The sequence below is a fragment of the Planococcus citri genome, chromosome 3 (assembly GCF_950023065.1).
Source record: "Planococcus citri chromosome 3, ihPlaCitr1.1, whole genome shotgun sequence".
Lineage (NCBI taxonomy): Eukaryota > Metazoa > Arthropoda > Insecta > Hemiptera > Pseudococcidae > Planococcus > Planococcus citri.
This window is the reverse complement of record NC_088679.1, coordinates 54180467-54194867: the sequence shown is the minus strand read 5'-3', so window position 1 is coordinate 54194867 and position 14401 is coordinate 54180467. Positions and strand designations below refer to the sequence as shown.

Genomic DNA, 14401 nt, shown 5'->3' with positions numbered 1-14401 from the left:
TGTTTAAAGAAGGTAAGCCGAATTCATATTCAACAAAGATGAAGAGCTCGAGCGAGGTTTTATTTGGTTTTCCATTTTAACGAGTTGTAATTTCTCGTTATTGTTTTTCTAGGTTAAAAATACGATGATAAGAATGATATAATCGATGTATATCGTATACATATTTTGTATGGGGATTTCCCGTTGGCATTAAAAGTAACATTTTTACATTTACCTACTTGTTTTTCGTAGATTATGACGTTAAACGTACGATGGAAACATGAAGATTCGAAGAATAATAATCTGAAAAAGACAGAAATGCAAAACGTACGATAGAAAAGTCACGAAATCAGAACGAAGGGTACCGTTTGATTACGCCAATTCTAAAACTTGCAAGTACGTACAGTCGTACAATGAAGTAATTGTATCCAGATTTACGTTGGTAAGCAACGAGTATTTTAACGGGATCGTTTACAATTCTTTTATGATTTTGCTTAGGTTTCACTTTATTGAAAATCAAAATAAACTAGAAGCAGTACCGGATAAGGTGACGAATAACTTAACCTAAGAAGCTCGAGTAAGTACGTATATTGTATTATTGAAGCGAAAAATTCGTATTCCGTGCTAAATTCATAATAATAATTGCATTTGCGCGTTTCATTGTATAAAATTGTCCAGTGTGGGTATATTAATAGCAGGCGTGTAGCGGAAGTGCAGTTACGGATTTCTGCAATAAGATGTAATATTATTTTCAAACATTCATTTCTGCTATATAGGTCAATGGTCGCGGATGACTTGGGATGATAACTCATTGTGCAATTAAGCGCCTACTGTACGTCGATGCACGGATGCACATGCACTCGAATTCTATGCAATTGTTCCGTTCAAAACCGTAGCTTCCGAGATTCATGTTCTCGGTTCGGTAAAAAATTTTTGAAAATATTCAGTTTCCAATTATTTTTCAATATTAATGATTTAATTGAATTAATTTGCAGCCGTTATTAAGCTGACATCGCGTAATTAAGTTTAATTCGATCTGAAATAGGAAATTCATCGATTAAATAGGCGATGCAAGATCCCTCCGCTCAATATTCCATAGCGTTCCTAGCGGCGACTCGAGTAACTAACGCAGAAATCACCGTTCGTTCTCGGTCGAACCATCCGGGCTGCTAATTTGCAACGATAAACATTATGCACGTTGTTCGTAAATGTGTGTGTTTTTCAAAAATGTTGTGGTAGGCTGAAATTTTAGTTTTTTTGGTTAAATTTCACGTTAAAAATGTAATAAATTGTGTAATTATCATCGGTGTAGTGTTACACAGTGTCGGTGTTACAGTTCAGTGTCAGTGTATTGGTGCAATAGTGAATGATAGTGTACTGCGTAATATGTCGCGTGTACCGATCGTATGTGTGTTAGGTGCCACAGGTACTGGAAAATCAAAATTGGCCATTGAACTCGCCAAAAAATTCAACGGAGAGGTCATCAGCGCCGATTCTATGCAGGTAAATAATCAATCGCTGTACTTAACATCGATGACATTGTTTCTTCAAGGTACCGGAAATGTGAAAATGATCGCTTCGTACGAGTTACGTGTTTGTTTTCATTCCTCAACTGTACTGGAAAACTCATTGTACGAATTGAAATCGAAAGAAATTGGTTATATTTTTGTTTTAATACGAAGATATTACGATTTAAACGAAGGTATCTACATCTCCGGTGTGAATTGGTGTTTCGTTTCTTTCTTCTGAGCTGCTTATGGGAATCGCCGCGTGATAGTTCAATGACGAAATATTTATACAGAGAGCACGTACCCGCGCTTGCGTTTATTATACGTAGTGTTCTTCGTTACGTATTCTTTTGTTTATATTTTGTTCTTCGAGTTGATGAGTATTAATTTTGGGATATTTTTTTGGTCTATTATGTATTTATTTGTACTCTTTATAGACTTTATAACGATCTGATTTTTGTTGATTTTTAGCTACGAAGTATTGAGTTATCAGTGATGTTATCATATGGGTTTTAGTACGGTATTCGTTCGGTAGTAATTACCCAAATTGATAGAAATACCTCGAAGCAGCTTTTAATGATACGAAAATTTACCTCAGTTACTTAGAATGGGTAAAGTAAAATCTCTCATTGAATAAAATTTAAAATTATTCGACCACAACGGTATCAGATAATGTGAGATATTCGATCGAACTGATGATACGTAAAATTCTACCTCGCTCGGTTCAAACACAAACACTTCAGCTTCGGGGGCAATAAAACTGTAAATTTTTTTACGACTTTTCGAATGATTCATTGTTATGTTTTCAGGTGTAATATTTTGCTTATAATTGTACCTACAATAACGTGGATTGTTATCGAGTAATTCGCGAAATCCGAAGATTGGTTAATTTAACGTACGTAGAACGTACGTTTATCGTTTTCGTTGGGTATTATCAGAGTTCATATTTCACTAATACTTGTAGTAGGAATTATATACAGCTCCGAGAAATAACATAATGTGTAACTCGAATAACCTCCGGTAGTGCTATTCGATTCCCGAAATTTTTTATTTCTAAATGAAAGAATAGGTACGACTAGACATTAAACGTAGATAAACGAATCATAATTCATTTACGTTTACACGTAAGTACTGCGTTAAAAGTACATAAGGTCAATAAAAATTACTCTTTAATGCCTGTAAGCCAGGCAAAAATTCTCATCAAACTGTCTGCTTAAAAAATTTACTACTCGACTGATGTCGAATTACCACATTCATCGCAAGGGTCAAAGAATTTTTCGTGTAATTGCGTTCGGTTCTCAACTCGAGCTCGAGTCTCGAGAGTCGAGAGCTACGTCTCTTCCGCCACCTCCGATACAGCTCATCGAATTAATTTTCGTTCGAAGTATCTACATTGTACGAGATGACTGACCAAGTAATTGCAGGTTGATGCTAATGCAGTTTAAAAGTAAAAAAAAAATAACCGGTTTGCTCGGTTATTTACATCTACGACTGCATCGTGCGTTATTAATCGTTTGTCGGCTTCAACATTTGTATGAATAATAAAAAGTTGCAGTTTAAAGTCTCCCTCTTCACTGCTCCCCTGGGATTTGGCTGCTGAAGCTGCTCCGGTGCTCGAGTCGAGCACTCTTGCCGGAGATATTCTGGTTTTAGTGGTCGCTTAGTTATTATAGCGTGTTGAATTTGTCGATTTTTTTTCTCTTTTTGCTCTCCCCTGTTCCGTATAAATAATCTTAACCGCAGAAAGTACTGCAATTTGCACTCGTCTATTGCAAAACGTGTTAACGAGTGCATTTGCATTCGCCTTCATCGCCAAAACGATCACATTTCCTGTAATTTAAATCGTTCGTATGTGCAACACTCATGCACTTGGTTTTTTTTCACACTTTCGAGCAAGAAGGTAGAAGAGGTGGCGGTAGCACGTTGAGAGTATTTTAAAACCTTGTTTTTGCTATTATTAATTTTTTTTTCGCTTCGCTTTTGTTTATATTTTCGTTTTTAGAAATTGGGTTATGGCTTCATCAGTTTCCGCAGCTGAATTAAATTGTATGTTTGGCGTCGTGTTGTGCATTAAAATACAAGTTTACCAGTCTCGGTGCTTAGCACATTTCCATGTTTCTTTTGCGCGACCGAATAAATTATCGTCAGCGAAAATTTTTTTTTTTTCGCAAATGAAACATTGTCGTAAATTTTATCTGTATGTTGTACATATACGAGGTTCAGTCAAAAGATTTGGTACGTTTTGATGCGACCATGAAGAGAGCTTGAAAGGAAAAATTATTAAATTGAAAGATATTCAAAAGTTATTTATACTGGCGACTTTTTCGAAACGCCTTGACCAGCTTTTTCATCATTATTATGTTCTGTGTAGGCGATATCTTTTTTTTTCTTTCTTTTCAGAATGAGACTAAAATAAGTTAATTTTAAAATGTAGCATTATGGGTCATTTTTGTAGTGCCCTGCCTTTTCTTTCGTACGAGTATATTGTGAAGTTGATCGAAAATTTATTATGAATGTTATTCGTATATGGGATCGTTTATCTTTTACAATCCGAATGCAAATTTTTTTAGCGATTTGCATACATTCGCGTTTTCCTTGCCCTAGTCTTTTATATTGGGACTGCCTTAAAGTCATCTGCGATGGCCCTGTCTCGTTGAATCGGATTCATGAATTTGCAAATTATCCGATTTCAGAACCGACGTTCTCGAAATGCGATTTGCGATTGTCAATGTATTCAGTATTACTTTATTCAGTTTTTTTCTTTTCGTTACGCTTCTTTGAAAAATTCAATGTGTTGGAAATGTGCGCGGATCTTTTGATTTTGTACGTACATATAATTATGTTGTGTGGTATTTTTGGTCTTTGATGGAAATTATTCGATATTGAAAATAATTGAGGTGGATTTGAAGGGAAATTTATCGTTGAGATTTAATTTGTAAAAATGCCAGTTTATTAAATTTTTAATTGGTTCTTTTCTATCTTGCATGATTTAAAATTAGCAGGTATAAAAAGTGTTGAAATTTGAAGATTTCGAATAGAGGCCTGGGACCCATTTGCATTTTATTGCATTTCAAGTGCATTTTTGGAAAGTTTCGATCATTTTTTTTTTACCTCCACAACACAGGCCAGGAGCAGAAAAAATTCAACATGAATAGCACTACGTGTGTGATGAGTTCAACGAACTCATTCTTTATAAACTGGTATGCGCATTAGAGCGCTCTCCGATTTTCGAGTCTTGAAAAAAAGTTTCAAATATTCGAAATAAAATTCACTTGCAAGGTTCGAAAACTGAATAAAATGATGAGGCACCTCTTGAGAAACGTATAATTATTTTTAATGCGGCTCCTATTCATGGATGTTGCGTAGAGAATTTTTTGAATGAAATTTTTGTGTTGAAGGGATAGTGCAAGTTTTGAAATTTATTCACAAGTCTTGCCCAAGTCTTGTCGTTCGGTTTTTTAATTTTCCCAGATATTTTAGTCTAATTTCTTGAGGGTAAAGAAAGAAAAAAATGTTGCTCATATTTCGTTTCATTAAAAAAATAAATAAAAATGGTCGCTTTTTTGCAAAAAAAAAATCCAAATAGTTTCAGGTTTTTTGTGAAAATTGCCTAAAAGTTCCTTCTAATAAAATTTTCTCTTCGGTTTTTTTCATAAAATTGCGAAAAAGTCTCTTTTTCTGCCAATAATTGTCAGAAAGTCTTGCTTACCGAAAATTTTCATCAAGCTGTGTTTTTTTGCTTAAAATTGCAAAAGACTGAGGCTGCGTTGCCTTCTGCTAAAATTGACGAAGTCTTACTTTCGACCATAAATAGCAAAAAATCTCGCATTTAGTCGAAATTGCGAACCAAAAAGTCATTTTTTCTCGAAGATTGCCGAGAAATTTCAAAAAGCCCTGTATTTTTCAAAATTTTCAGAAGTCTTGCATTTTTCCAACAAATTCCGAAAAGTCTTTTGTTTTTTACCAAAAGATTTCGAAAATGGTCTTATTTTTCGACAAAAATTTCAAAAAAGTCTCACTTTTTGTTGAAAGTTGCCGAAGGTTTTCACTTTTTTCCAAAAAAAATTCCAATTCTGCTTCACTGTTGTGCTAAAAACTGTCAAAAAATTCTATTTTCTCCAAAAACCAGCCAGGCGTCTCGTTTGTTCGCCTCAAGTTGCCAAATGCCCTGCTTTTTGCTATAAAATTGTCAAAATCTTGCATTTTTTTCAAAAACTGCTAGAAATTCTCGCTGTTTTCTTCAAAAGGTGTGCTCTTTGCCAAATTTTTAAAATACTGCTTTTATCCAAAAATTACCCAAAGCTTTCATATTTTCACCTAAAATTTCAAAAAATCTCGCTTTTTGCTGAAAATTTTGAAAAAAATTCACTTTTTGCCAAAATTGCTATTAAAAGCGACGTTTTTTTGTTGGAATCATCAATGTCTCACTTGCTGCCGAAAATCATAAAGTTGAACTTTTTTCTAATAGTTCCTCAAATCTCGCTATTTTTTTGTCATAAATTGGCAAAAAGTTCTGCCTTTGGTTAAAATTGACAGATTTCAGTTTTTTGCTAAATCAGCACATAGTTTTACTTTTTTTAAGCAAAAATTTTCGAAATACTTAATACTTTGTTAACAAAAATTGCGACCAAGTGCCACTCTTGTGTCAATAATTTCCAAAAAGCCCTGCTTTTTGCAGAAAATTTTCAAGTCTGCATCGAGTTTTTTTGTAATTTTTTTATGCATGTAAAATGTTTGGCTCGCGTTTTGTAACTTTTTTGGTTACTAAAGTCATTTTACTTCAAAGAAGAAATTTACTTTCTATGGTTTCAGGTTGCTCTTAGAACCTCCAGACATACTCTGAAGATTTTATATTTTCAAAAAGTGCTCTCAAAACCTGCCATTTTGGAACAGTGTATTTCTCCTGCGATTTCACAATTGAAAATTGGAAAAATTCGATTTGCCGGGGAAAATAAGATAATTATATTTTATCATAGATAATTCAAAATTTGAAAAATCCCACAATTTCCAACGTTTAGTTCGTTTTTATAAAATTGATAGCTTGACATGAACTACTTTTTTTAAAGTTTGGAGGAGAAAACGCCAAAAAATTGAAGACTCTAAAATGTTGGAAAATCAATCGTTCCAAAATTTGAAAATAAATGTAACCTTAATCCCATCGCTCGAAGACACCTTATTAAAAAAGAGCAACAGAAGGACGCAGGAAATATCACATCGCAAATTCATTAAAAATACGTGCAATACGATTTTCTCATAGACCGATTAAAATAATCTAGCATAAAAAAAAGTAATCTAATGACATTTTCCGATAATTAATCAACGTCGTCCTACACCTTGGTACTTTTTTTTTCATGGCTCTTACAATCAAATCATATATACACATACATAAATGTACGTCAGTAATTTCACATCGCTCGTAAGGAAACATTAACATTGAAAAACTCATTATCAAGGCGCGCAGAAAACCCGATCGTGTAAAAAAGTAATAAAAATTCCGATTAATCAACAATTCGCTAAACGATTTCAATTAACAATAACGAATGCCCAGTTTCGAAAAAGAAAAAAAAAACTGTACCAGTATGTATGCATAGGCTACCAATGGGGGGAAGCGGTACAGCGTTTATTTTAGCACTCGACATATGTTAACCTAGACGTCTTTTTAATCTCTCAATACATTGTATGTTGCATAAATATACGAGTGCTCCACCAGACCCACACACAGGAGCATACACAGAGACGAATGTAGAGAGCCGAGAGCCACATGTAGGAAGTAAAAAAAAACACATGCGATAAATTTCAACCGAGTTCGCGCTTTCTAGCACGACGTAATAATGCTTGCACATTGCAATATTTCACATAAAAAAAAAGAGAGAAAAAAAAGAAAGAAAAGAAATAAAAAAAGCCAACTACTTTATAAACTTGACGCGTTGAAATGAAACACAAGAAACAGATACAAGGGCAAGGTCGATTAAAAATAAGTACATACTACTACCATCGATATACATAGTATAAGTAAGTATACTAAGTATACAAAAGCAGCAGCAAACCAATTCATTATTGCATTAAATCTACGACCTTATTTTTTTCGTTCTCCATCCCGGCTATCCGATGTGATTACGTCGTCATCATCTACTACATAGATATGCTTACAATATCCTAAATGTAAACACAAACACGAAATTCTGTGTATAATGTTCCAAATTCGCACGTCCGCCTTCTTAATTAAAGCCGACTCGACGCAAATTTAGTCCATTAAAATTTAACCATCCGGAAATGCGAACGTTAGCGCCATTGTAAATAAACATTCGAGATGTAATACGAGTTGACGTATTTATATCGATTTTGTCGTATAAAATTTGTTTACGACGAAAATTTTACGCCTTTACAAAACGACCAGGCTGGAGGAAAACTTTTTCTATACGTAAACATAATAATTTACCCTATTTTTTTCTCATTTCAATTTCCACAACCAACTTTTATTCTACCTACTTATTTCGGTATTTTACCCATATTGAATTGGAAAAAAATCCTATTAGTAGAACTAAGTCAATATTTGACTTCTGCGGAAAAAGAGGTAGAGAAGTCCATCAGCTTTGAAATATTTTTGTTAGTAGTCTTACAGGGTCTTAAGAACAAGGGGAAAATATACAACTTTTTTCTCGTGAGAGAAAATAGGTCGAAAAGTAGGTATCTCAATAATTCTTTCCGAAATATGTGACCCTTTTCAAAATCTGATTACAATACCTACTCATTCGAATACGAAGTTAATTCTGCGTGAAATATCATCGATAATTTTTTTTTCAGTACAAACAAAACTGTGAATAAAATGTGACCGTGGATGGGTTTTTATATGAAAAGCTAAGTTGAAACAGTATTGAATCACTGCGAATTTACCTTTTTTGTTTTTGTTTTTCTTACTACATAATGATATTTTTGATTCAAATTTCCCCTCCCCCTCCAAAAAAATATTGAAAATTGCTATTCAAGTTCCACAAATTTCAATTTTGGATACTGTGATTTTTAACAAATTTTCCATTCGCCTTTATGTTCACAATGTAGTATGTGAAGAGTTGAACATAAAGTTATAAAATTTCTGAAAAATACTTATTACTGTTAAAGTACATATAAAAAATTGCCTTCATTTTTTTTTTTTTTGAATGAAACACCAAGTAAATTTTTGCTTATATGTAGAATTGCAAATTTTATTTTTTTTCCCAGAAATTTTGAAAATTAGCAGATACGAGTATGTACCAGTTTTTTTTAAAAAAATGATAATATCAACTCTAAATTTATTATGTATGTAAAAGAATAAAATTAGAGTTGAGGATTTTCAATAGGGATAAAAATACATTTTAGAAATTATGAAATCCACAAAAAGTTTAAAGCAAATTTCAAAAAATTGTTATCATGGGAAAAATTTATACCCCTTATCTCTCTGATGAAAGGAATAGTCCAGATGGATCTGCTTCAGCTGGCAAACCCAGCCGCAGCTCATGCGATACAACCAATGGCTCCGGATGCACCGGGCTTAAATTTAAACTTGGACAACTCCATTGAGGGGATGGAGAATCAATCTCTACGAGGGTTTGGGAGAGGTCAACGACCTGTTAACACAGTAAATCCGGTCAGTCTCTTTCCTCAGCAATGATACAATTCCATTCCCATAGAGACAAAGGTCAATCCTGATGGGAATATTCCATATGTGTTAGCAGAGAATCATTGCCTCTTTTTTTAAAGGAGATCTGACCTCCTACAAGCATTGTCACCTCAACCAATCGTGACAATCGAACATCATCCCAATAACGCAACAGAACAGGAAAATCCTGCAGCAGCTGACACATCAGGTGGGAACAACACTGACCATTGGGATCTTCCTAATTTAGGATTCTAAGAATTTATTTCTTTATTTAAATTTTTGCTTTGAAGTTGAATTCATTTAATTTTCTCCCTGAGAAAATTGAAAATTCTTGTTGGGAGGTGTTATATTCGACTCCTTTTGGTGCACATTCGATGCACTTTTGAGCTTCATTATGCACTGCTGCACTTATACTAATTAATTAGTAGGGCTAGGATTTTTAAGCACTATCAAACACGTTTTAAGCGCTATAAAAAAGCGATAAAAATGTAAGAAAAAAGCAAAAAAAAAAAGCATTATCAAATCCTACTATGTTATATATCAAAATGAAGGGGTTTTCAAACCCAGCAAGATACCTCCCTTAAATATATGTACAACTTGAACCAAAATGAACAAAAAGAAGAAAATGAAAAAAAAAAAAGAAAAAACTGAAACTAAAAATTAGAAAAGAAATGAAATAAAATAAAAATTGAGAAATGAAAACTGAATCTGTTATTTTTCAGTTTTTCCTCCCTTGTTTTTTTGAACTGATCTTTTTTCAATAATTATTTTTTTTTCAAAAATGTGCAAAAAGTTGATAAATTTTTGTATATTTGGAACTAATTTCTACAATTTTACTAATTTTCCACCAAAAAAGTGCTAACAACAAAAAAAAGCCCCAAAAAAGCAAAATTTTCGTCTTTTTGGCCCAAAATAAGCATTTTAAAGCATATACACCCAAAAAAAGCAAAAAAAAGCACTCAGCTGCTTAGGTTCAGATATTCTCCAATTTTACGCCAATTTTTCAATTGCTGAATTTACAACTCTTCAATTTTCAATTCATTCAACTGTTATTTTGTCAATATGAATCCAATTTTATCGTAAAAGTTATTTTTAATATTTTTTGCATGAATTGTTTTGTAAATTTTATTGATGATTTTTATAATTTTGCATGATTAAAATTTTATCTAAATTCTATTGAATTTTATTTATTTTGATCGGAGGAACTTAACAGATCCAGTAAATAATAGCAACATTGTTCAATTTCCTCTCAATTTCAAGTTAGTTAATTTTATTTGGGGAGGGGGGGAGTATTTTTATGCGTTGAAAATGTGAAAAATATTTCATGAAAAAGTCATTAATTTTTGTCTGGGAGTTTTGTGAGACACCCTGTTATTTTGACTGAGAGAGCAGGCTGGTTTTTGCTCAACGTTTTCTACAACGGTTCATCTCCAATTCTCCATGTCTTGAACCAAATAATTGAATAAAGCAATGAATACCAAATAGAGCTCTATCTATTCCTCATTGATTACATCAAATCCTTTGATTTGTTAAACCATATATTTCTGCTGCCCCACTCATTTGCCGAAATCATTGGAGAATTGTAATAATACACAAATTTTAAAAGGCCGAATAATTACAGATGTATCTGGCGAATCACTGGCGAATGTTTTGATATCTAACGAGAAGTAAGACAGAGAGACCCCTTGTCACCCCTGATATTCAACGGCTGTTTTTGAAACTGATAAAATTGAAAAATGGGAGGGGGTCATATGGTGTGATTAAGGTATGAAAAAATAGACACAAAATGACCCTTTCTGGTTCAATATAGACCCCCCCCCCCAACTTTCAATGGTTTGAAATGGTGCTAGCTGGGGGTGGTTTTTGCCCCGTCCTAGGGCCATGAGTGTTATGTATATTTGAAGAGTCCACGGAAAGAACCAGGTAAGTCACTTTTTTTCAAAAATGAGTGTAGGGCTGGCTTAAATTCACACAGGAGTAGAAAAATGTAGTCCATTAATATTTTGAAAAAAATCGATTTTTCGTGGTTAAAATGGCCTTTAAAAAAAAGAGGAGAGGAAAAAAATGAGCCGAGACCAAATGTGATGCGACAGGAAGAAAATTTCAACATCGTTAACTATTTAGAATACGAAAATTTTTCATTATGTCATCATAATAATCGATTTTCATCGAATTCAAGTTGTTGCAAAACACTGATTTTTTGATTTTTTGCTTGATTTTTTCACGAAAAGAGTGACTTTTTAAGTCGTGACTGGCGCATCTCTTCATTTTTTTCTACAATGCCTCAAGTTGTGTTTGTGGGATGTTGTGTGATGTCTTTCCAGTCATTACCTTGATGAAATCCAAATTCCCTACAAAATTAGAGCATTCTGATGCTTCAAAACGCCGTAACTCAAAAGTTTGAAAAAGTGACTTACCTGGTTCTTTCCGTGGACTCTTCATTTATTTTGATGTAACACTTGTAAATAATACAGCTTTTGATTGATTGATTGATTGATTGATTGATTAAATATAAATTAAAAATTAAAATAAACAATTGAAACCTACTTGTTAGGCGCGAATTACGTGCATGTAAATAAATAATATTTTTTAATCGCGAATGACGCGATCTTTTAACTAAAATAAATAGTTTAATCGCGATGACGCGATCTTTTAAGGTAAAATAAAATAAATAAAATAGACTAGCGCGGATGACGCAAACGTTAGTATAGCTATTATACTGTAACGCGGAGACGCGATGTTTTAGTGTTAAAATAAGGGTAGTTTACTACTCTTAGATAACTTATGTAACTGTTTGAATATAACCTAAGAAGAGGCTGTGTAGCAGCATCTTCTTCCGATCAAATAAACGGATTTAAAACCTGTTTATTGCCTTGTATTTTTGGAGGTAGTCTTGGCTGTGTTTCGCGCTGACTACGTTTTACCAAGGTGGTTGGAGAAGATTCCCTTCTCTCTCTTAATGTTGTGTTCTCTCTCTTACTTCATTCTTAACCCTCCTTCACCCCTTAGACCATACGTTCGTGGCTGCTTCTAGCGCTGACGAACAGACAGTCTAAGGGTATGTTTGGCTGCCTATTTTGGCGCCAAATTAACTCCTATTTCCTATACGTATATGTACGTACTGGGTCTTGGCTGCCTTTGGCGCTGACCTGTGTTTTTGTACATATATGTAGTAGGTCTTGGCTGCCTTTGGTATCCATTGGCGCTGACCTTTGTCTCTGTCTCTCTCTGTGAGGGTTTTGCTGCTTTATAGCGCGGAACCTATAGGCTATAGGTAGGTAGGTAGGTAGGTAGGTCTTCCTCCCCTCCTCCTTTCCTGCTACGTTTCTACGTAGACCTTCACTTAGGGACTTAGATAGGGATATTTCAACGTTTCAAAATTTTAAGTAGGAGCAGATTAGGCAATTTTAACAAACAAATTTTTCAACGCAAACATTTTTTGGTCCTCCGAGGAGTCAGATATATTTCCTGGCGTTTAAATTAGGTTTTTCCTTTTTTTGAAAAAACAAACAGAAGTTGGTACGTGATGTTAATCGATGGTTTTCGCGGAATCAAATACTTCGAGCTGGTTAATATTATGGTATATTAGCCTAAAAATAAAAATTCGATCGTTGTTTTATTCTTCGGTTCGATAAACTTTTCGCAATTGCGGCTTATTTGCGTTTGTATCGTTTCGGGTACAGCAAAACAAACAAACAAACATGGAAGCAAAACAGAAAACACTTCGTTGTATTAAATTGAATCTCCGTCGCCAAAAAACTGAACTTGAATCTCTTCTCCAGGCTGATCTCAACATTGAAACTACTCTCCGGATCGAGACTCTGCTAAACACTGAGTTTACACCGTTGAAGGAGAAATTTGATTCGCTAACTCTCGAGATTTTGGAGCTATTGGATGAAGATGATAATGGTGCTGAACAAATGTTCACTGAACAGGCGGAATTCCGAAGTTTTTCAGCTTCTGCGACTGCAAAAATTCAGTCAGTCATGAAAACCATTCAATCTGAGGAAAGTAGCTCAAACTTGTCCTCCCAAAATTCTGAAAAAACATATTCAGTGGGTTTAAAAATGGAACGAGCTACTGTACCAACGTTTGATGGAAACATTTTAAAGTTCAATGATTTCAAAGAAAGTTTTGAAAGTCTTGTTCACAACAATAACGAAATTCCAAATACGCAAAAAATGCGTTTTTTAAAACGAGCTTTTATTGGAGAAGCTGAACAAATTCTTCGCCATTTTGGTTTGAAAGAAGCAACGTATCCTGAAGCATGGGATTACGTTTTGAAACGATTTAATAATCCTCGAGCTATTATCCGTGCACATTTTCGAAACTTACATTGCCTTGAGCCGATTAAAAATGAGCAAGGTATTCGATCATTGTTGGATAAAATAAACGTTACCTTACGTGGTTTGAAAGCCGTTGGATTGGAAATTGATGATACTTTTTCTCAGTACATCGCTTATTTAGTAGGAACTTGCCTTGATCCTGTCACTTTGAAAGATTGGGAAAATTCCTTCAAAACAACAAAACGGTATCCGTCATTTGACGAATTGGAAGATTTTCTTCAAATTCGCTCGTTTTCTGTTGAAGATCGGAGCTCAGAAAACGATTCGAAAAAACAAAAATCCCATATGGATAAAACTACTGATCGTGGAAAATCACGTAATGAGAAAAAGTCGTTTGTGGCTGGAAAAATAACTTGTGTTGTGTGTTCTCAATCACACTTCCTAAACAATTGCAAAGATTTCATGGCAAAAACGCCAAAGGAACGGTATAACGTGGTCAAGAAAAATGACTTGTGCCTCAATTGTTTTAATCCGTTCCATTCAACAGATAAATGTACTAGGCCAACTTGTGGTACTTGTTCTCGAAAACATAATTCGCTGCTCCATTGGACTCCAGCAACAACAGTTCAACAGAATCAAAATGGAAATGGTGGTGAAAAACCAGACCCCCAAACAGGTTCCGGTACGCCAAAATCTTCGTTTTCTGCAACTTTAACTGTTCAAAACAAATCAGTGTTGCTGCCTTCAGCCGTTGTCAAGGCTAACATAAATCAACAAACTGTTCTCGCTCGTGTGCTTCTTGATAATTGTTCTCAAGTTAACCTCGTCGCGAAACCCTTTATTAAAACAAACAACATTCGTACGCGTAAATCTGGTGAAGTTACGTCGTTAGGCGGTATAGTCGAAGGTGTCGAAATTCTAGACACGGTTGCAGATATCGTTTTGCAGTCCAGATTTTCTGATTTCAAGCTTCCAATTTCAGCTGAAGTGGT

The 14401-nt window shown here is 34.3% G+C and overlaps 1 protein-coding gene across 1 annotated transcript in view; it reads left to right on the top strand.

Moving 5' to 3' along the window:
• The first annotated feature begins 1152 nt into the window (after window positions 1–1152).
• LOC135840678 (tRNA dimethylallyltransferase) overlaps window positions 1153–14401 on the top strand; it is a 130561-nt gene continuing 117312 nt past the window's right edge. Inside the window, exon 1 of the mRNA XM_065357303.1 lies at window positions 1153–1482. Coding sequence (XP_065213375.1) covers window positions 1366–1482 — 117 coding nt within the window. The 5' untranslated portion in view covers window positions 1153–1365. The remainder of the gene's footprint in view (window positions 1483–14401) is intronic.